General features: G+C 46.7%; 1 protein-coding gene across 1 annotated transcript in view; it reads left to right on the top strand.

The window, feature by feature from the left end:
• The first annotated feature begins 13,172 nt into the window (after window positions 1–13,172).
• Window positions 13,173–21,953, top strand: part of LOC147125347 (X-linked interleukin-1 receptor accessory protein-like 2) — a 330,990-nt gene continuing 322,209 nt past the window's right edge. Inside the window, exon 1 of the mRNA XM_086001805.1 lies at window positions 13,173–13,644. Coding sequence (XP_085857931.1) covers window positions 13,328–13,644 — 317 coding nt within the window. The 5' untranslated portion in view covers window positions 13,173–13,327. The remainder of the gene's footprint in view (window positions 13,645–21,953) is intronic.

Below are 21,953 nucleotides of genomic sequence, written 5' to 3'. Positions count from 1 at the left end.
AGCTGGCAAAGATGTTGATTGTGACAGACTTTGGAACATGAGCCACATTAGGTTTTCCTCCAGATCAAAATCAGGTACGGTAGCAAAGTGGTTATGTTACTGGGCTAGTAATCTAGAGCCCTGGACTAATGATCCAGAGACATGAATTCAAATCCCACCACAGCAGCTGCCGAATTTAAATTCAGTTAACGAAATAAATCTGGAATAAAAAGCTAGTGTCATTAATGGTGACCATAAAACTAGTGGATTGTCGTAAAAACCCATCTGGTTCACTAATGTCCTTCAGTAGAAGGAAATCTGCTGTCCTTACCTGGTCTGGCCTATATGTGACACCAGACCTACAGCAATGTGGTTGACTCTTACCTGCCCCTCTGAAATGGCCGAGTGAGCCACTCAGTTGGAAGGCAGCTCACCACCACCTTCTCAAGGGCAATTAGCAATGGGCGACAAATGCTGGCCTTGCTAGCGACGCCCACATCCAGTAAACAAATAAATGAAAAAAAAAAACAAGTGGCAACAGTTCTCCTCGCACAGTGAAAAACATTGGCCTGTATTTTGCGCTAAGAATACTGGTGAGGCTCTCTGCGTTCGCCATTATGAAGGAGTAAATCGGACAGCAACTTCCGGCGTCTGCACATGCGCAGTTAAACGCAGAAATCAGGAAATTGCTGTCCGAGTTGCCCTGCTCCTCCACAAGCTTCGCTACACCGGTACCTCGCTGATAGACTCAGCATTCAAACACATGAAGAGCGTGAAGTTGTGGTACTTACCCACGAGTTACTCACTAAACACGCCAGAAAAAGCTAGGGCCTGTGCATTCAAGTGTAAATGAATTTTTAACGGCGTGATAAATCTTAATTACTGCCAAACAACCTCTCTGGCTCTGAAAACTTCATTTATAAAAGCGTGGAGTCTCATTTCTTCAGATTTTAATTATCATTGGTGATGTATAAAAATTAAAATTATTATTTTTGTCTCTCTCCTAACCCCATCTTTTGTTCCCTCTTTATTTTGATTTCTGTGCATGATATCACACTGAATTAAAGATTCTAACTTACACTTCCTGGTCTGTGGGGGGAATTTTAACGGGTGAGTTAGGAACACGGGATAGATAAATTGTTAAAAAGTGGATTCACAACCTGAACCCGCCTTCAACTCGCCCACCTCCGGTTTTAACAGAGGCAGAACGGGGCGGGGGGGCGGTGGTGGTGACAGGGGTGGGCAGCCAACACGCTCCCAAGGGCCGGAGTGTCAGTTTAAATATTACAATGAGGCTGGAGGCCTCATTTTTAACCTCCGATGTGTTTTTAAGTGCATGTGAACAGGTTTTACACAAAACCCGCCAGTTACAGCTAGGCAGGGAACTGCTGCTTCCAGCAGGTAAGTGTCTTCATACCTACCTTCTGGATCCAGGGTCCCTGCCTAACCCATCCCCCGTGATCAGAGAACCTCCCGCCACCACCCCAGGCCTCTGATCCCCCCACCAGACCACCAATCACCCCACCACAGGCTTCTGATCACCTCCCCAAGCCTCCCCACCCCACTGATGATGCTGAGACCGGCCACAATCTTCTCCACCGCCCCCCGGTGCGGTCAGTAACGGGCTGGTCCCGGCTCTCCTCCGCCGGCAGCTCCCAGTTCAGCATCCCCGGTCCTGGCTTCGCTCTGCGCTGCGACCACGGTGCAGCTCCCGGCATTCCCGGGCCAGCGGGCTCCTGAGCCTGCGGATGGTGCGGAGCTGGCGGGTGGTGCTGGACAGTGCGGGCGGTGACAGTGCCCATGGCTCCCGCTCCTGGCGCTCGCTCGCTCGCTCTTTAATTATTCCTGGGATCCGCGATCATGGCTGCTCTTGTACCTCACTCCACGTTCCTGCCCTATCTTCATTTTGACGTGGTAACGATGCAGGGAGGAGGAAGGATGTATCTGGAACTCGGGAGGAGGCCTCAGTAAAGTCCAACAGTGTCGATCCACAATGCAAACCCAAGCTGGTGTCCAACCTCTTGTATTTGGCTGAGGTGATGTTCTTGGCAGATTATTGGCCAGTGCTTAGTGTCTTGTGACTCATAACGGCTTGGCCTAACCCCCGATCGTCTGCACCACGCCCCCCAACCCCCCTGATCCTTTTGACGGCCTGGCCCCGGTTGATCGCTCCCTCTGTCCTCTGTGCGGCCTAGTGCCACAGGCCTACCCGCCCACAGCCAGCCAGCCAGCCAGCCTCTCAATCTGGCTGGCTGCGGGTGGGAAACCGCGGCCTCACATGCAAATCAGGCCCTGCCGTTAAAGTCGGCCGGGCCTGCGGGAAGCCCAGCCTCCCGGGTCTCGCGACTTCCTCAGAGCACACCCCAACCCTCCGCCCTGCCCCCAAACCCACCCTCCTCCTTAAAATTCAGCCCTCTGTCTCTCAGTGAGGATTCTTCAATCTGACTGGTTGAGGAGACAGGCTGTTGCTTGCCCTGTTCACACACACCACAGATCCCCGGTAGAGGGCGGCGCACTGACCAGGCGCTCAAATTATCGTAAATGGCCGTGCAAAAGCCCAGTCTGTGGGCAGCTGTAAGCGTAATGAATGACGAGCGCTGTAGCTTTACCGCTGGCCACAAAATCTGGGCCAATATGTTCCAGGATAATCCACACTTTGGTCTGGCCTTTTTTCTTCCCTCCCACGTAGCAGCTGTCCATCATTCTGCCAGCGCCGTTCGCACTATCACTGACCTTCCCTGTTGTTCTTTCATCCCCTCCCCCTTTTCCCAGCCCCCCAACTTGCTTTAAAATCTGTTCCTTTTCCTGCTTTTTTTCCAGTTCTGACGAAAGGTCTTCGACCTGAAACGTTAACTCCGTTTCTCTCTCCACGGATGCTGCCCTGGCCTGCTGAGTTTTTCCAGCGTTTTCTGTTGTTGTTGCAGGCTAATTTGGCGTGGGAATACATTAAAACTTTTGATACAACACAGTGGCTGCTCAGAGCATTTTTTGTTTTAAAATCCCTTTTCTATGACTTAACTTAAAACTACTACCCTTTGTCACTTTATATGCAATGTTATGCTAGCAGAGGCAGTGGCATATGATGCCATACATCTTTCTCTCTGCAAAAGTAAAGAAACTTCATTTTACTAATTTATCATTTGTTTATAACAGTTGAGTAAAAATAAAAATCCTAAACTCGGTACACAGCTGAAACTGTGGCCTTGTGTCTCACAGCGTAGGCACACATCACGTTAATGAACTGCTACAAACATAGACTTGTCTGGCGCAAGGCTAATTTGACAAAAGGTTGTACAAGGCCTTCTGATTTAGAACTAAGTGCGTTGGCAGTATCTTCCATGGACCAATCAATACAGATACATAAATAAATCAAAAACAACAGATACGAATGAGATATAAATAACACACGAGCGTGATTTATATGCTCTAGAAATCTAGATACGCAACAGGAAAGATCGTGTGCGACACAAGAGCATTTTAAGGATGTTGTGGTAGACTTATTTCTTGTTCTCAAACCCCTCAACAGAAACCCCAGTGATAACTAGCAGGTCCTCCCATACTTCCATCGTCTTGGAAGAGGATGCACAGTCACTAAATTCCCTGATTCAGGGGTGGAACCTACTCCTTCTCCTGTTCTTTAGTGTCGCAATCATAAACTGGGCCAGAACTCTGCTCGAACCCCACACCAACATGGTGCAGCAACCCTCTCAACTTCTCCATGCTTCCCTCCGATTATCAGCTCAACGACCCGAAAATGGAGGCCAGCTACCTTCCACAGAGCATCTCGTGTGCACAAAAAAAACAATTCGACCCTTTTCTGTAGCCAGTGACATGCTTCAGGCACTCAAATCCTATAAATAAGCAACTTGCCCCCAGTAAACCTGTACACTGACCTAGACAGATGGAGCAGCTTCCCTACCTCACCTCTGCCGTAGGAAACTTCAAAAAACGATAAAGGTTCTGCCTTATCACCTCTACTTTTTTTAAATCCCATCTGCCACGGTCATTTTTGCAACCTTGAGAGGTTCATCTCCAAGTTTGCGTGGGCAGCAAGCAAGAAACCTTGGATACACCATAGTTACCCGCAACTCCACAAATTCAAGGGAGAACTTGGCTTTCCAAAACTTCGGACGGCGCTCCTGAGCAATCCAGCTCTGAGAAATTCTGGCCTTGGAGTTGGCTTCCCCGTTGTTGGATCAGCCTTGTTGTAGGCCAGAATTTCTGACAGCTGGACAGCGGCCCGGTTTGGGAGACCACATTTTTTCTTTTCGTATCAGTTCAACTGAAAAAAACGGGCCCGATTTTAACTCCAGGTGGATTCCCCGCTCAGGCCGGAGTTAAAATTAAAGTCGGGTCTCAACGATGTCATCGGGCCACAACATGCATAGGTAAAGAAGGACCCTGTTGGCTCCGGGCGCCTGCCCTTGCTGCCTGCTCAGGAGAGCAGGTTAAAATTGCAGATGTTGTGATCATGGTGGCTTTCAGACAGATAAGAGCCAGGGTGATTTTAACTGCCCGCCCGCCAGGTTTCTGCAGAGAGAGTAGGGTTAAAATCGCCCCCGTTGTTTCTAACTTTCATTCTTTTACAGCATGTGCACGTTAACTCCTGTGTTATGATTTACTGCTACCATGCTAAGCACCCAATTAGCAGTTCTTCATTACTTATGTCTAAACACAATTTACTGCTGAATAGAATTCCTATCTGCTGTCAGAAAGATCATATACATATACTTCTACATCCTCATTTGCAGGATTTAACATATCTAATTGAGGTCTCAATTGATAATGTTCTCCATTCACACCTCATTTATGCCAATTATTATCCCTTATAAATTCATTTTGATATCTTGGCTTTGCACTTTCTAATTATTAGAGTCTTCTACTTTAAAATTCAAGTGCAAGGCAATACAGCAGTTTAGATAATCAGGTCTGTGACTCCTATGAACTTAAACTAGCTCCCCAATGCACAATGTGAATGGAGTTAGCTTGCTCAGAGATTGACATTTAACCTTATTATCTTGGTATTCTGCACTGGAGATGGCATGACCTGAGCATTATGGTTCCCTGTCTGTTTTGATACACTGGCAAATGCCACTTTTTCCAGACCATAGCATTCAGGCTAAAACTAATAGTTGAGTTTATATACAAGAAGAATTATTACACCGAAGCAAACAAACTGCAAGAAACTAGCTGTACAAGTAATTATTGAACAATGTGAATTAATCAATTCATAAGAGTTTAAGGAGGAAAAATTGGGTTGCGCCCCCTTTGGGGCGCCAACTTCGCCGGGCCGCTACATTTAGCATCCCTGTGCTGTAAATTGAGTGGTAGTGCCCCAAGCAGGAGGTGGGGCGCTACTGGAAGCGCTCCCCCTCCCTCTTGGGGCACTACCATTCAATATCGCAGTGCCACGCGTGTTGGCACATAGCGCCACGGTATTACAGGCCTCCCTCCCCTGATTAAAGGGGAGGGGCCTAGCGCAGCATGGACTGGGGCCCTGCTGGACCACCGGGGAGCGGGGTGCCGGGAAGAGGAGTGCCGAGCTGAGCGATCGTGGCCGGCACCCTGCATGAGGAGGTGAGGGGGCAGGTGCTGGCTGGCAGCCCAATAAAAATGGCCGCCCGGCACCTGCCTATTAATTTGCACCACCGCAGCCGCAAACGCAGCACCCTGACACTGCCGGACAAATCATCGGGTGCGAGCAAAGTTTGAGGCCGGGGCGCGAGCGGGGCGCTGCGCACGGCGATGACGTCATCGCCGGAGGCGCAACGCTGCGGGGCGCTACCAGCTACCGCCGCTACTAACCTCCCGTTGAATTTCGCAGGAGACCTTAGTGGTGCCGCGCCTGGATGCTAGGTGCTTTGCACCCCGTTAGCGCCCACTTGGGGCGCTAATGGGAGGCGCAAAGCAACCACATTTTTTCCCCTTAAGTATTGACATGAATCAATCATTCATGAAAGAAAGACTTATGAAATAATACTGAGCGGCCTACGGGTGGTGCTGTCCAGGGAGAGTATAAACACTCGGGCACGGGCCCAGCTTGCACAGGACATTCTTAACAGGAACTAGTGAAGGACACAACTAGACCTCTGATGTAATAAAACTCACAACGCACTTGGTTCGAGTATAAAGCAAGGCTTTAATCAACTTGTTTCAGAACATGGAGATCTAGTTGTACTTCACTAGTTCCTGTCTTACAAAATGTCCCTGATCAAGCTGGGCCCACGCCCGAGTATTTATACTCCTTGGATGGCGCCACCAGCTGGCTGTCCAATGTTATTTCATGAGTTGTTTCTTCATGATGATGAGATTTATAACAACCTCCATGTTGTAAAACAGTTGATTAAAGCTTTGTTTAATGTTTAGACCGAGTGCCAATAGTTTCTTATGTCAAATATCTTCTTTGCAACATATTTTTACAACAGTCTAATCATTTGCAAGACTTTGAAGAGCACTAACTTTCTTCGACTTCCTTTGTGAGCTGATATTCCTGCACTCTCCTTGATGCATGAGTTGCCAATTACAATTACATTTTTTTCAACCTTGCATTAATTAACACCTTAACCATCACTGAGCAACATCCTAGCTAAACTATGAACCACTCCAGGCCTGCATCTTATTGTCCCCTTTCCCCGTATCTTTTTATATATTCTTATATATTGAGTTTATCTCTATGCACTCCACAACTAATATATTTTATGATAGGCTTTCCCAAGGCTTTACTGCCACGAGTCATGAAAAAGCTGCCTAGATTGGTAAAAACATTTAATTCTTTCCGCTGAGAAAAGTAAATCCCCTTGGGAGTTAACTGTTTGATGCTTCTTTTCAATGTAAGCAAGATAAAGCAGGGGATAACATTCTGGCTCTGTGATTCTGTCAGACAAATAACACCGATAACAGTTGTGCTAAGAATGGTGGCTACATTCACAGACAAGCTTATTTGTCAAAAAACAATACATTGCTTCCACCGTCAAAGCTTCTTTGCATCAAAACAAAAGGCAAATTATGTTTACCTACACGCTAGCTGTCACTGTACTGTAAAAGGTCATTTGCTGGGTGAAGCATTTTGCGGCTTCTCAACATTCCAGGACTCGACTTTGGCACTTCCCCCTGAACCCACTCCGAAGTCTGTCTGAAGGAATGATGCTCAAAGCTGCGTGCGGTGTCCCAAATCTGGGGCTGGATTTTGATTGAGGAGGCGTGTAGGAGGCGGGACTACAACTTTCGAGGTTGTAGTCCCGCCTCCATCGAGTTGTGGCCAACCCACACGATTTTCACTTGATTGACCTTGTTGAGCCCACCCAGCGGGCTCAGCAGGCCAATTAAGGGCCACCCGGCAACAGGTGACATCACAGATTGACATGTAATCTGTCAAGAGCTTTTGACAGATGAAATATCAGTGTTTGACAGCTCTTTGAAGCTGTCAAACGCTGACAATCTGTACACTAAGTTAATTCCTTCCTCTCAGGATGATTTAGAGGTCTCTCCAGAACAGAAAGCTGAATGCTGCAACTTTTGACAGCTCACGGCCATTCTGCTTTCTGTGCCGGTGAGATGAGGGACTCCCGAGGCCTGAAGGAAGGAAGGCTGTAAATGTAAGTAAATGTAAGTAAAACTTCTTTAAACACTTTGGGGGAGAAATTGGGTGAGTAGCGCCACCTGTTAGCGCCTAAAGAGGCAGTCAGTGGCTGTAGCGCCACTGGCTGCGTCTCCCGCAATATTCAGTAGGGGCGCTAATGGTGGCGTTAGGCATTTGCGCTGCGGCACCACCGATGACGTCATCGGTGTGCGCAGCGCCCCATTCGTGCCCCGTTCACGATATTTGGTAGTGAACGCCGCTGTAGCGCCGTTCGCTACCCATGCCCGGTTCACGGGGCCTTACTGTGCCGGCAGAGGCGCAAGTTAAGGTGGAGGTGCGGGGCGGCCGCCTTTTCGGCGGCCTCCTGCCAGCACCTCCGTCCCCGGCCTCCTAACCACCCCCCCGCGGCATTGACGGCTGTTTCCCAAGAGCCCGGCACTTCTCCTTGGTGCCGGGCTCATTTGCCGGCACTCGCGAGCGGGGATCGCGCTGTTGCAGGCACCTCCCCCTTAACAGTGGGAGGAAGGCCTGCAGTACCGCAGCGTGCCGTGCCGCAGCGTGTGGCGCTGCGGCACGTTGCGCTGCGATATTCAGTTTCAGTGCCCTAAGAGGGACGCGGAGCGCCTCGAGCCTCACCCCATGTCCCTCGAGGAGCAATGAAACTGAATATCTGACGATCGCTAAAGCCTCGAACGCTGCGCTAAATCCTGCGCTCAGGCGACTTTTACACCACTTTGGCACCCCAACCCAATTTCCAGGCCATTAGACACACCAAACACACTTACCTTTGCACTCATGCACCCATCACTCACCTGAACACCGGACATCTCGAACCCTCCAAGTCCTTCAGCCCAACGGTCCGCCTCGCTAACTTGGCGTGGTTTGGAGCCGTCGGGAATCCCACACTTCAGGAATAAAAATAGGGATTAGGCTAAAAACTGCCTGTTAACTACCTGTTAACAGGCAGTTAATTGGCACTAATCCCTTCCTACCTCAAGGAGGCGGGTCCCAGCATAGATCGGGTATCCGCCTCCTTTGAAACTGGCATGGAGGCGGGTTGGGGGCTGGATGGGTTCGTCCCCCTCGATTTCGAGATTTTAACCCCCCACAAGCCTCCAATCCCGCCTCCACGGCCCAATGAAAATCCTGCCCTTGGCCTCACCAATTGTCCACATAATGTTAGAGTAACTTGCTTCAACTTAGAATCGAAGAACCTGGAGATACATTCCGGAAATCTATTGGCTTTATTGATCATAGCTTCCTACTGAGCAATTATTTTCAGTGAATGGTCATTAATTGCCCCGAAATCTTGTTCCTATTCTTTCTTGACAAATGCGTTGAATGCTTGAACAGATGTATTTGCAGCAGTTTCGGTTGTATCGCAGCCAGGACGGAGCTCAATTGGTGAGAGACAATCTCTGCAAAAATGCAAACTGGCCTCAAACAAGCCACTTCAAAATACCGTCATGTTGTGCCTTGTGCATCTGTGCAGTGTTTAAACTGTGTGGAATTGAAGCAGAGGCATCAGTATTAAAGAAATTGCATTTGGAAACTAGCTGGGGAAATGACTGTTGTTCAGTAGCGGGATAAATGCTAGTTCTAACAAATGATTGAACCAAAAAGGTCACAAATATACATGTTTCTTTTTACTAGACTGGCTGGCAAAGTACATTAACGTGCAAGAATTTTCACCGTGCAAGAGATTAAACTGGTTTGGTGTAGCAGTTTATAAATATACAGAAGTAAAATACTGAGGATGCTGGAAATCTGAAATAAAATCAGAAAATGCTGGGAACAGTAACAGTTAAAAAGCAAGTATCACCACCGCACCGCGCCCCCTCCCCCTCCGCAACACTTCATTTTTCCCTGGCTTTATACTTGCTTATAAATTGTTAAATCTCTTGCTTCTTCCAGTTTTGATGAAACCTTTATACCTTTATAAAGTGCTGGTTAGGCCACAACTGGAGTATTGCGTCCAGTTCTGATCACCACACTTTAGGAAGGATGTGAAGGCCCTTGAGAGGGTGCAGAGGAGATTTACCAGAATGGTTCTGGGGATGGGGGATCTTAGCTACAAGGACAGGTTGGAGAAGCTGGATTTGTTTTCATTAGAGCAAAGGAGGTCGAGGGGTGATTTAATAGAGGTATACAAGACTATGACGGGTTTGGAAATGCTAGACGGGGAAAGGCTGTTCCCATTAGTTGATGGTACAGGGACTAGTGGACACAGATTTAAGGTTTTGGGCAAGAGATACGGGGGGATGTGAGGAAAAACTTTTTTACGCAACGAGTGGTGAGGACGTGGAACTCGCTGCCGACGGAAGTGGTGGAAGCGGAGACACTCAATGTTTTCAAGGGGAGACTGGATAGGCACTTGAGGGAAATAAACTTGCAGGGCTACGGGGATAGAGCGGGGGAATGGGACTGACTGGATTGCTCTAATGAGAGCCGGCACGGACTCGATGGGCCGAATGGCCTCCTTCTGTGCCGTTATGACTCTAGGTCACTGACCTGAAATGTTAACTGTTTCTCTCTACACAGAGGCTGCCTGACCTGCTGAGTGTTTCCAACTCTATCTGTTATTATTTGTAAATATACTGAGCCTGTCTTAACAAGCAAATTGAACGATTTTATATGCATGTGATTATGACTGCAATTAACTTCTGGCTCAGCTTAGAAAATGATGTGGATGAGATCACTCTCTGTTTGTGAGTCACACTTTATCGGATTTTGCTGGAGTTGAAAAAGATTCCACATGAAATATTTAAGCTTTCAGATACAAGTAATGTGTTTTTATTGACCTACGGGCCACATAACAAAATGTTGAGCATTTTCAAAAAAAGACTGGAGGAAATGTCTGGCTTTAAATAAACCGAAAAAAGGCTTGTTTTTTTTTCCCCCCCAAAAAATGAAGAAATGTTCAATCAGTTCTGTATGTCTTTTTTTGTATCTGCTTTGAGACATTCAGCATACGCAATTTATGAAAAAATCCTCTATTTGAAATGTTATAAATCAGAAACCAGATGCCAGTGGGAGGGGGGAGGGGGAAATGAGGAGATTTTTTTTTACGCAGAGAGTTGTTGTGATCTGGAATGCGCTGCCTGAAAGGGCGGTGGAAGCAGATTCAATAGTAGTTTTCCAAGGGCAATTGGATATACAGTATACTTAAAAAGAAGAAATTTGCAGGGCTGTGGGGAAAGAGCAAAGGAGCGGGACTAATTGGATAGCTCTTTCAAAGAGCCGGCACAGGCACGATGGGCCGAATGGCCTCCTTTCGTGCTATATCGTTCTGGCCTCATTCTGTGCTGTATCATTCCATGATTCTATGTAGCTTGTAAGCTGGAAGGAATAAAAAAACAACTTTTACTAGTATAGTATCTTTAATGTACAAAAATATTCCATGGAGTTTTACAAACAAGGAACCGATGCCAAGCAATAGTACAGAAGCTAGGAGTGGGTCATTGATTTGCAATATCAAATTGATAGGTTTTGGGGAGGCTTTTAAAGGCAGGAAAGAAATAATGAGATGCAGGGGTTTAAGCAAAGATTCCAAAGATTAAGATCCAGATGGCTGAAGACTCTGTAACCAATGGTGAAGTGGAAACAAGAGGAGGATACACTGGAGGTCAGAACTAGAGGACAAAGGGTACGGGCTGGGACATAGGGCTGGAAGAGGCTATGGTGAGGATTTTGAATTTGATGCACTGGGGAACAGGTGACCAATGGAGGTCTGCAAGGATGGGAGTGATTGGCAAGCAAGATGTAGCGCAGGACAGAATGCAGGCAGTGCTTAGAATTCGTTTTTATATGGCAGAAAATGGAGGATTGCAGAGGAGGACTTTGAAGGTGTTGAATTTGAGGTTGGGTCTAATAGAGAAGCTGTAGAGTGACAAGGGGTCAGGGTAGATGTAATGTAGGGACTGGGGAGGTTTAAAAAGAAGACTTGCATTTATATAGCGCCTTTCACGACCACCGGACGTCTCAAAGCGCTTTACAGCCAATGAGATACTTTTAAAGTGGAGTCACTGTTGTAATGTGGGAAACGCGGCAGCCAATTTGCGCACAGCAAGCTCCCACAAACAGCAATGTGAAAATGCCCAGATAATCTGTTTTTGTTATGTTGGTTGAGGGAGAAATATTATCCAGGACACCAGGGATAACTCCCCTGCTTTTCTTCGAAATAATGCCATGGGATCTTTTACATCCACCTGAAAGAGCAGACGGGGCCTCAGTTTAACATCTCATCTGAAAGACAGCACCTCCGACAGTGTAGCACTCCCTCAGTACTGCACTGGAGTCTCAGCCCAGCTTTAGGTGCTCAAGTCCCTGGAGTGGGATTTTGAACCCACAACCTTCTGACTCAGAGGCGAGTAGTGCTACCAACTAAGCCACAGCTGACTGGGGAGGTTTAGGATCAATGGGGAGGTATTTAAGACAAAGGCAGCTACATAGCTTGCAGCAAAAGATAAAAATGTCCACAACCTCCCTGTAATTGGCTTTGGTGGTGAGGAAGGAAGAGATAGAGGAAAGTCAGAGTAGTGGATCAGGGTTAGGTGTAGAGAAGCAGTTGGTAGTTGAAGGAAGGAGTTTAGGACTTCCTTATCTTCCATGATTGGGCATATTTGGCATTAGAGAGGGAGGCATGGTATTAACTGAAGCCTGATCTGGCAGTGGACTACCAGACCAATTATGAGGCAAATGCACTCGAGTCTATGGCCCTCAGGCTTAAGGGGACAGAGGTGGGAACTAGACGAGTGAGAATAAAAGATGGTGAGTGACTTGACGGCGTCAAGAGTATCGAAGGCAGAGTTATGGGAATTGTAGAACAGGTCAGCAGAGGTAATAGTACTATGGTGAGTGGAGACCCAGAAGAAAGGTTGTTGAATGTTACAGATTCTGTTGGTGAGGGAGCTATGTGAGGAAGGAGCAGAGTTTTTTCCACATTCACCAAAGTCAAAAGGGTATTTTCATCAAAGGTTTCTTTTATTCTTTCATGGGATGTGGGCGGTACTTATTGCCCATCGCTAATTGCCCTTGAGAAGGTGGTGGTGAGCCGCCTTCTTGAACCGCTGCAGTCCGTGTGGTGAAGGTACTCCCACAGTGCTGTTAGGGAGGGAGTTCCAGGATTTTGACCCAGCGACGATGAAGGAACGGCGATATACTTCCAAGTTAGGAGAGGAACTTGAAGGTGGTGGTGTTCCCATGCGCCTGCTGCCCTTGTCCTTCTAGGTGGGAGAGGTCGCGGGTTTGGGAGGTGCTGCCGAAGAAGCCTTGGCGAGTTGCTGCAGTGCATCTTGTAGATGGTACACACTGCAGCTACAGTACGCCGGTGGCGGAGCCAGTGAATGTTTTATGTGATGGATGGGGTGCCAGTCAAGCGGGCTTCTTTGTCCTGGCTGGTGTCAAGCTTCTTGGGTGTTGTTGGAGCTGAACTCATCCAGGCAAGTGGAGAGTATTCCATCACACTCCTGACTTGTTGATGGTGGAAAGGATTTGGGGAGTCAGGAGGTGAGACACTCGCCACAGAATACCCAGCCTCTAACTTGCTCTTGTTGCCGTAGTATTTATGTGGCTGGTCCAGTTAAGTTTCTGGGCAATGCGATGACCCCCAGGATGTTGATGGTGGGGGATTAGGCGATGGTAATGCCGTTGAATGTCAAGGGGATTTGTAAAAGTTTACAGAGCCAGAACAGTTGTCCTCTTAATCTCAGTCACACACCATTCTGATCCGGTCACCTGTTGAGCACAGTTTGATGGACCAAAAGACTAATGTGTTTTTCTTTTCATTTTTATTCCTTCCTTGCAGTTGATGTTTGCATTGACTGGTCCGTGGATCTCAAAAAATACATGGTGCTGGCAGGTGAGCCTGTGCGTGTGAAATGTGCACTGTTCTACGGATACATCAGGACTAACTACAGCATGGCGCAGAATTCAGGACTCAGCCTAATGTGGTATAAAAATAACGGACAAGGAGACTCAGAAGAACCAATTATATTTGCTGGGCGCAGAATGAGCAAAGAGGAGGATTCAATTTGGTTCCATTCAGCAGAGCTGCGGGACAGCGGATTCTACACTTGTGTACTAAGGTAAGGGGAAATTTGTAAAATTTCAACACATATGAAAGGCTGCATTGTATTATGTTACGATTCCAACAAGCGATCTGCTGATGTTTAAAAAAAAAATTGACTCTAGCATACAGGTAGAAAATAGGTAAAAATATCTGGAAGGCAGGCGAGCTTTAACTGACCACCGCTTAAACCGATGTAAATTGCCTTGACGCTAATGTAAAGATGGAGTGCCCTGTAAAATCACGCCGATACGGTGTAATTAAAGTGAAAAGACACAGAGAAAACCTTGCTCCAGAGATATAATTACATGATTCATGTTTCCCAAGAGATTCACTTGGGGGCAATGGGAAATCGGCCATTATATAAAGCATGCCAGTAGACCTCCTGTGGCACTGCCCATAACTAGTCCGTGCTCTGACCCTGCCTGCTGCAGGAGGGCCAAAGTCGTGCTGCCCTCCTGACGTGGCCCAGGCTCCGACTGACCTCGAGCTGTCTGACGCAGTCCTGAGCGCAACTGACCTCCTGGAATGCTGGGCACTTCTCCGTGCTGGAAGGGCACGTTCCCGTGTTCTGCAGATGCAAACAGTTTAAATTTCGCATTTTTTTTCAGCATTTAGTGTGTTGGAAACTGAAAATGTATTTGAATAAATAGTGCGATCTGTAGCAGGCTATTAAATATTTTGACAAGTGTTTCATATTTAGAGTCAATCGCACAAATGCTGTTGCAGTTGTTGACCATTAGTAGTAATGCAGTGACTATAGTAGGTGGCTACTGCAGATAGACTAATGGGATGCTGGCCTTTATATCGAGAGAACTAGAATACAAGGGGGTAGAAGTTATGCTGCAGCTATACAACACCCTGGTTAGACCACTCCTGGAGTACTGTGAGCAGTTCTGGACACCACAGCCTTGGAGGGAGTGCAGCGTAGGTTTATTTACCAGAATGACACCCGGACTCCAAGGATTAAATTACGAGGAGAGATTATACAAATTAGGGTTTGTATTCCCTAGAATTTAGAAGGTTAAGAGGTGATCTGATCAAAATTTTTAAGATATTAAGGGGAACAGATAGGGTAGAGAGAGAGAAACTATTTCCACTGGTTGGGGATTCTAGGACTAGGGGGCAGAGTCTAAAAATTAGAGCCAGACCTTTCAGGAGTGAAATTAGGAAACACTTCTACACACAAAGGGTGGTAGAAGTTTGGAACTCTCTTCCGCAAATGGCAATTGATGCTCGGTCAATTGTTAATTTTAAATCTGAGATTGATAGATTTTTGTCAACCAATGGTATTAAGGGATATGGGGCAAAGGTGGGTATATGGAGTTAGGTCGCAGATCAGCCATGATCCCATTGAATGGCAGAACAGGCTCGAGGGGCTCAATGGTCTCCTCCTGTTCCTATGTTCCTATTATGTCCAGCCTATTCCTTAGGTAAAGAAAACTTACAATGATGTCTAAGGGCCAGTGATAAAGAATTGTTAAGGGTGTTATGAAGAGTTTGGTACCTCACTACACCCAGCGCTTTTTCTTTTTATGTTTTACTCTCCAGCCGAACATCACATTTCTTGTTATGATGTAAATAGAAGCCATGAATAGAAACTAAACATAATCCACATCTGGAGAATGAATCCCATGTCGTACATATGAAATTATGTTTGGCTTTAGCTTGCATTATGACTCAAGATTGGTGAAAGCTTTGTGGAATGCACATGACTATTAATGCTGTACAGTCAGTGATACAGTTGAGAGAATATAGTGCATTTTTTAGATTTGTCGGAACAAAACTTTGTCATATTACTGAATATCAGTATGGATATAATCTTGATTATAACCTTAGCAGGGTGACCCAGTTTTTCTGGATCCGTATTGCTTCTGAACTATGAGTTTTGAGTGTAATTTCAACACTGATGACTTGAGTTCATCCAACGCTCTGCTGCCCGTATCCTAACTCGCACCAAGTCCCGTTCACCCATCACCCCACTGTGCTCGCTGACCTACACTGGCTCCCGGTCCAGCAAAGCCTCGAATTTAAAATTCTCATCCTTGTTTTCAAATCCCTCCATGGCCTCGGCCCTCCCTATCTCTCTGTAACCACATCCAGCCCTGCAACCCTCCAAAACCTCTGTGCTCCACAATTCTGGCCTCCCCGATTTTAATCGCTCCACCATTGGCGGCCGTGCCCTCAGCTGCCCAGGCCCGAAGCTCTGGAATTTCCTCCCGAAACCTATCAGCCTCTCTAACTCTCTCTCCTCCTTTGAAGATGATCCTTAAAACCTACCTCTTTGACCAAGCCTGTTCCTAATATCTCCAAGTTTGCAGACGACACAAAGCTGGGTGGGGGTGTGTGCTGTGAGGAGGATGCCGAGAAACTCCAGTATGATTTGGACAGGTTGGGTGATTGGGCAGATGCATGGCAGATGCAGTATAACGTGGATAAATGCGAGGTTATCCACTTTGGTGGCAAAAACAGGAAGGCAGATTATTATCTGAACGGCAATAGATTGGGAGAAGGGGAAGTGCAACGAGACCTGGGTGTCCTTGTGCACCAGTCGCTGAAGGTAAGCATGCAGGTGCAGCAGGTGGTTAAGAAGGCAAATGGTATGTTGGCCTTCGTAGCGAGGGGGTTCGAGTACAGGAACAAGGATGTCTTGCTGCAGTTGTACAGGGCCTTGGTGAGACCACACCTTGAGTATTGTGTACAGTTTTGGTCGCCTTATCTGAGGAAGGATGTTCTTGCCATGGAGGGAGTGCAGCGAAGATTCACCAGACTGATACCTGGGATGGCAGGAATGACGTATGACGAGAGATTGGGTCAATTAGGCTTATACTCGCTGGAGTTTAAAAGAATGAGAGGGGGGTCTCATTGAAACTTATAAAATTCTAACAGGACTAGACAGACTAGATGCAGGAAGGATGTTCCCGATGGCGGGGGAGTCCAGAATCAGGGGTCACAGTCTAAAGATAAGGGGTAAACCATTTAGGACTGAGATGAGGAGGAATTTCTTCACCCAGAGAGTGGTGAACCTGTGGAATTCTCTACCACAGAAGGCAGTTGAGGCCTATTCATTAAATATATTCAAGAAGGAGTTAGATATATTTTTTAAGGCTAAAGGGATCAAGGGATATGGGGAGAAGGCAGGGACAGGGTACTGAATTTGGATGATCAGCCATGATCTCATTAAGTGGCGGAGCAGGCTCGAGGGGCCGAATGGCCTACTCCTGCTCCTATCTTCTATGTTTCTATGTTTCCTTATGTGGCTAGGTGTCCAATTTTGTTGGGTAATGCTCCTGTGAAGCGCCTTGAGATGTTTTACTACGTGAAGGCGCTATATAAATGCAAGGTGTTCCTGTCGTTGATGCAAAGGAGCTAATCTTAGTGTTCATACAATTGTGTCAACTATGATTTCCACCTCTGCACCTCCATAATATAAATTAGCATTCGACTTGTTCCACCTGTACTGTTGCCCTTCAAAAACAATGGATGGTGGATGCATGAGCTGGACAAACACAAATAAAGAGGTAGCTTTCTTTCCGAAGGACACTGAGTGGGAGAATCTAACTGATTTGCCATATTTTAATTGACTATTTTTCCCTACTCGGCTTCTTCATATTCATTCCTCTCGGCCAATATCCTCCAGCAATTTAAGAATGGGTAAGCAGGCCACTGACCCCGCTGTGGCTGTCAGTAGTGTTGGTCGCCTGTGCTCTGCTTATTAGAAGATGTTTCCTCTTGGGAGAAGAGGAACTGAGCCATGCGTTCCTGACGAGACACCCAGCTGCCACAGTGGCTCTCGTTTCCAAGACTCGTGTTCTATATTTCGCAGTTTAGCTATAGCACTTTGAACCGGTGACCATGGTAATGTGCAGAATCACTTTAATTTCTCCTTTGCTAACATGTGAGTCGTGTCCAGATATCAGCAAAAAATCTGGAAACTGGAACCAACATCTGTAGCAGTGGACAGATGATTATAAGCAAGCTGCTGCATTCAATGGTGTTTTTCTTTACAAATTGTATAGCCTAAGGCTAGATATCCCTGACTACTTCACATTTTATTTTTTTTAAATAATTTTTTGATAAACACTGGTAGATTTCCCATATTGTGCATGGGTCATGTACAGCAGGCACCTCAAAGCACTGGAGAGGTACCACCATAGATGCAACCGCAAGATCCTGCAAATCCATTGGCAGGATAGGCACACCAACATCAGTGTTCTTGCTCAGGCCAACATCCCCAGCATCGAAGCTTTGACCACGCTCGATCAGCTCCGATGGATGGGCCACATCGTCCGCATGCCTGATACAAGACTCCCAAAACAAGCGCTCTACTCAGAGCTCCGACACAGCAAGAGAGCCCCAGGTGGGCAGAGGAACACTTCAAGGACACCCTCAAAGCCTCCTTGAAAAAGTTCAACATCCCCACCGATACCTGGGAATCCCTGGCCCAAGACCGCACAAAGTGGAGGAGAAGCATTCGGGAAGGCTCCGAACACCTCGAGTTTCTTCGCCGGGAGCAAGCGGAAACCAAGCGCAAACAGCGGAAGTAGCGCATGTCAACCCAAGCACCCCACCCACCGTCTGCCCCACCTGTGACAGAGACTGTAGGTCCCGCATTGGACTCATCAGTCACCTGAGAACTCATTTTTAGTGTGGAAGCAAGTCATCCTCGGTTCCGAGGGTCTGCCTAAGAAAATTGTGCATAGGTAAGTCGGGGATATGGAGCAGTTTCAGGTGCTTACTGTACCCCTGCACCAGTCTAAATGTAACTGCCCAACACTAAAACCACAAACTAACTGAAGCAACAGATCACATTGCTGATACTGAAAGGTACAGGGCCTCATAGCTGCAATACTTTTTACCCATCAGCTTTACAGAACTTGTCCCACTTTTTGATTACGCTCTTCTGTGAACATTTACCAATGTCAACATTTCCCATTGAGTTTTGCTGTGTCGTCTGTCACAGTGTACTGCAGGCTCTTGCCACTAGATGGATCCACAGAGTGAGTTTCTGAAATCTCCCTCCCGATCCATTGTCATTCTGTGCATTACAACAAAAAAACACCCTGGCCCAGAAGTTGCGGTCGGTGGCGTACCTCCGGAGTACGCCTGGGACCCGCAAAACATTTACAAAAGTAACACTTGGCGCCCGGGCTGCGAAGAGTTGCGGTCTCAGGCCTTGAGACGGACGGCAACGTAATGGCCCATGGATCCCAGGGACACAGGCAGTTCGGAAGCATACCTGGGATCACGTGAGCCCGGTCCTCCAATCAATTAGCAGAATTCCATTTCAGTCACTTACAAGGGGAATCTCCTAATGATATGCAATGGAATCCCGAAATCTAATAATTATGCAATTTACAGAAATGGAATTTTATTCATAAGTACCTTCATTGCACCAACCTCAATAAAAATGTAATTTATTGATAATTTCATACATCATTAAAACTGTAATCCAGGCCAATATTTGCATAAACTCATTTAATAAAATTGTAAGTGCATAATTTTGGATATGAAAGTGTTTAATTTGAGCCTTAGATATCCCCTTACGCTGATGCAAACAGGCCCTGTGCCTGCTTGCATCAACCATAAGACCTACGTGGGCAATTGCTGGCCAGTCGCTGGGCAAATAGCCCAACTCTGCGCCAGCGATTGCTTTCTTGGAGCCCCGCAGATGGCCTTTCAACGCCTACGTTGACAGGCCACAAGTTCCGGAAATCTGGAACTTGTGGGGCATTTCAAAGGGAATACGACGGTGTACTCTGAGAGTATGATGTCACGGACACGGCAGTTTCAGGGCCCTTACATTAATCAACTGTCTGTGACAATAGCTTACCAGTAAAACTTGGATTTCATTGCCCCACCACCTTATTTTAGTGTTTGCTTTACAGGCAAGTATTTTTCTTTATTTGTTTATTCCTTCCCCTCCTCCTCCTCAAAACCTTTCTCCTCAAATGTTTACATAATTGTAAAGGATATTTTTCTCTCTTTTTCATGTTGTTCATACTGAAGCTGTTGTTGGTGTAACACCATGCTAGGGAGATCTTTCCACCATCATATCTCCCATGGCCAGGATGTTGAACAGGTGGTCATCCACCAGGGCCTGACAGATTGATTCTGCCACAGTGCTTGAATTCAATATCGAAATCCCTCTGGTCCCAGTGATAACATTAGCAACACAAGATAATTCACCTCAAAGAAAATCGATGGCTTAAATTTCTTATTTAACAGATCTGTCAAGTGTTTTTTTATGGTTGATTATTTTACTAGAGCTTCACGATTGTTGATTGTGGCCTTTATATCTGGAGGACTAGAGTACAAGGCGGGTAGAAGTTATGCTGCAGCTGTACAAAACCCTGGTTAGACCACACCTGGAGTACTGTGAGCAGTTCTGGGCAATCAGGAAATACTTCGACACACAAAGCGTGCTGGAAGTTTGGAACTCTCTTCCGCAAACGGCAATTGATGCTAGATCAACTGTTAATTTTAAATCTGAGATCGATAGCTTTTTGTTAACCAAAGGTATTAAGGGATATGGGCCAAAGGCGGGTATATGGAGTTAGATCACAGATCAGCCATGATCTCATTAAATGGCGGAACAGGCTTGAGGGGCTGAGTGGCCTACTCTTGTCCCTATTGTAAATTTTTGCCTGATTATCAGGTGCAGTGGATTATCATAGTGCACTCAGGATATTATTACATAGGAGAGCGATAACTACAAGTCCCATGATACATATCTCACACAAGCACACTCACACAAGCACACTCACACACCTTGTTAAGCCTGAATTCATTGGTCCTGTTGAATTATCCTTCCAGCTACATTGCCGTGTGTCATAGGAGAAACATCATAGAATCATAGAATGGTTACAGCACATAAGGAGGCCATTCAGCCCGTCGAGCCCATGCCGGCTCTCTGCAAGAGCACTTCAGCTAGTCCCACTCTCCCGCCCTTTCCCCGTAGCCCTGCAAATTATTTTCCTTCAGGTCCTTATCCAATTCCCTTTTGAAAGCCACGATTGAGTCTGCCTCCACCACCCTTTCAGGCAGTAAATTCCAGATCCTAACCATTCGCTGCGTAAAATGTTTTTCCTCATGTCGCATAGAAACATAGAAACATAGAAGATAGGAGCAGGAGTAGGCCATTCGGCCCTTCCAGCCTGCTCCGCCATTCAATGAGATCATGGCTGATCATCCAAATTCAGTACCCTGTCCCTGCCTTCTCCCCATATCCCTTGATCCCTTTAGCCTCAAGAAATATATCCAACTCTTTCTTGAATATATTTAATGAACTGGCCTCCACCGCCCTCTGTGGCAGAGAATTCCACAGGTTCACCACTCTCTGGGTGAAGAACTCCCTCCCCATTTCAGTCCTAATTGGCTTACCCCTTATCCTTAGACTATGACCCCTGGTTCTGGACTCCCCGGCCATCCGAAACATCCTTCCTGCATCTAGTCTGTCCAGACCTGACAGAATTTTATAGGTTTCGATGCGATCCCCTCTCAATCTTCTAAACTCCAGTGAGTATAAGCCCAACCGACACAATCTCTCCTCATACGTCGTCCCTGCCATCCCAGGTATCAGCCTGGTGAATCTTCGCTGCACTCCCTCCATGGCAAGAACGTCCTTCCTCAGGTAAGGTGACCAAAACTGCACACAATACTCAAGGTGCGGTCTCACCAAGGCCCTGTACAACTGTAGCAAGACATCCTTGTTCCTGTACTCGAACCCTCTTGCTACGAAGGCCAGCAAACCATTTGCCTTCTTAACCGCCTGCTGCACCTGCATGCTTACCTTCAGCGACTGGTGCACAATAACACCCAGGTCTCTTTGCACTTCCCCTTCTCCCAATCTATTGCCATTCAAATAATAATCTGCCTTCCTGTTTTTGACACCAAAGTGGATAACTTCACATTTATCCACATTATAGTGCATTTGCCATGTTTCTGCCCAATCACCCAACCTGTCCAAATCGTACTGGAGTTTCACGACATCCTCCTCACAGCTTACCCTCCCACCCAGCTTTGTGTCGTCTGCAAATCTGGAGATATTACATCCAATTCCCTCGTCCAGATCATTAATATATATTGTGAACAGCTGGGGTCCTAGGACCGATCCTTGTGGCACCCCACCAGTCATTGCCTGCCACTCGGAAAACGACCCGTTTATTCCAACTCTTTGCTTTCTGTCCACCAACCAGTTCTCTATCCAAGTCAATACCTTGCCCCCAATCCCATGTGCCTTAATTTTGCACCCTAATCTCTTATGAGGGACCTTATCAAAAGCCTTCTGAAAGTCCAAATACACCACATCCACTGGTTCTCCCTTAT

The sequence above is a fragment of the Somniosus microcephalus genome, chromosome 1 (assembly GCF_052327205.1).
Source record: "Somniosus microcephalus isolate GS21.2 chromosome 1, FLI_Smic_1.0, whole genome shotgun sequence".
Lineage (NCBI taxonomy): Eukaryota > Metazoa > Chordata > Chondrichthyes > Squaliformes > Somniosidae > Somniosus > Somniosus microcephalus.
The sequence above is the reverse complement of the archived record's forward strand: the minus strand, read 5'-3'. Positions and strand labels throughout refer to the sequence as shown.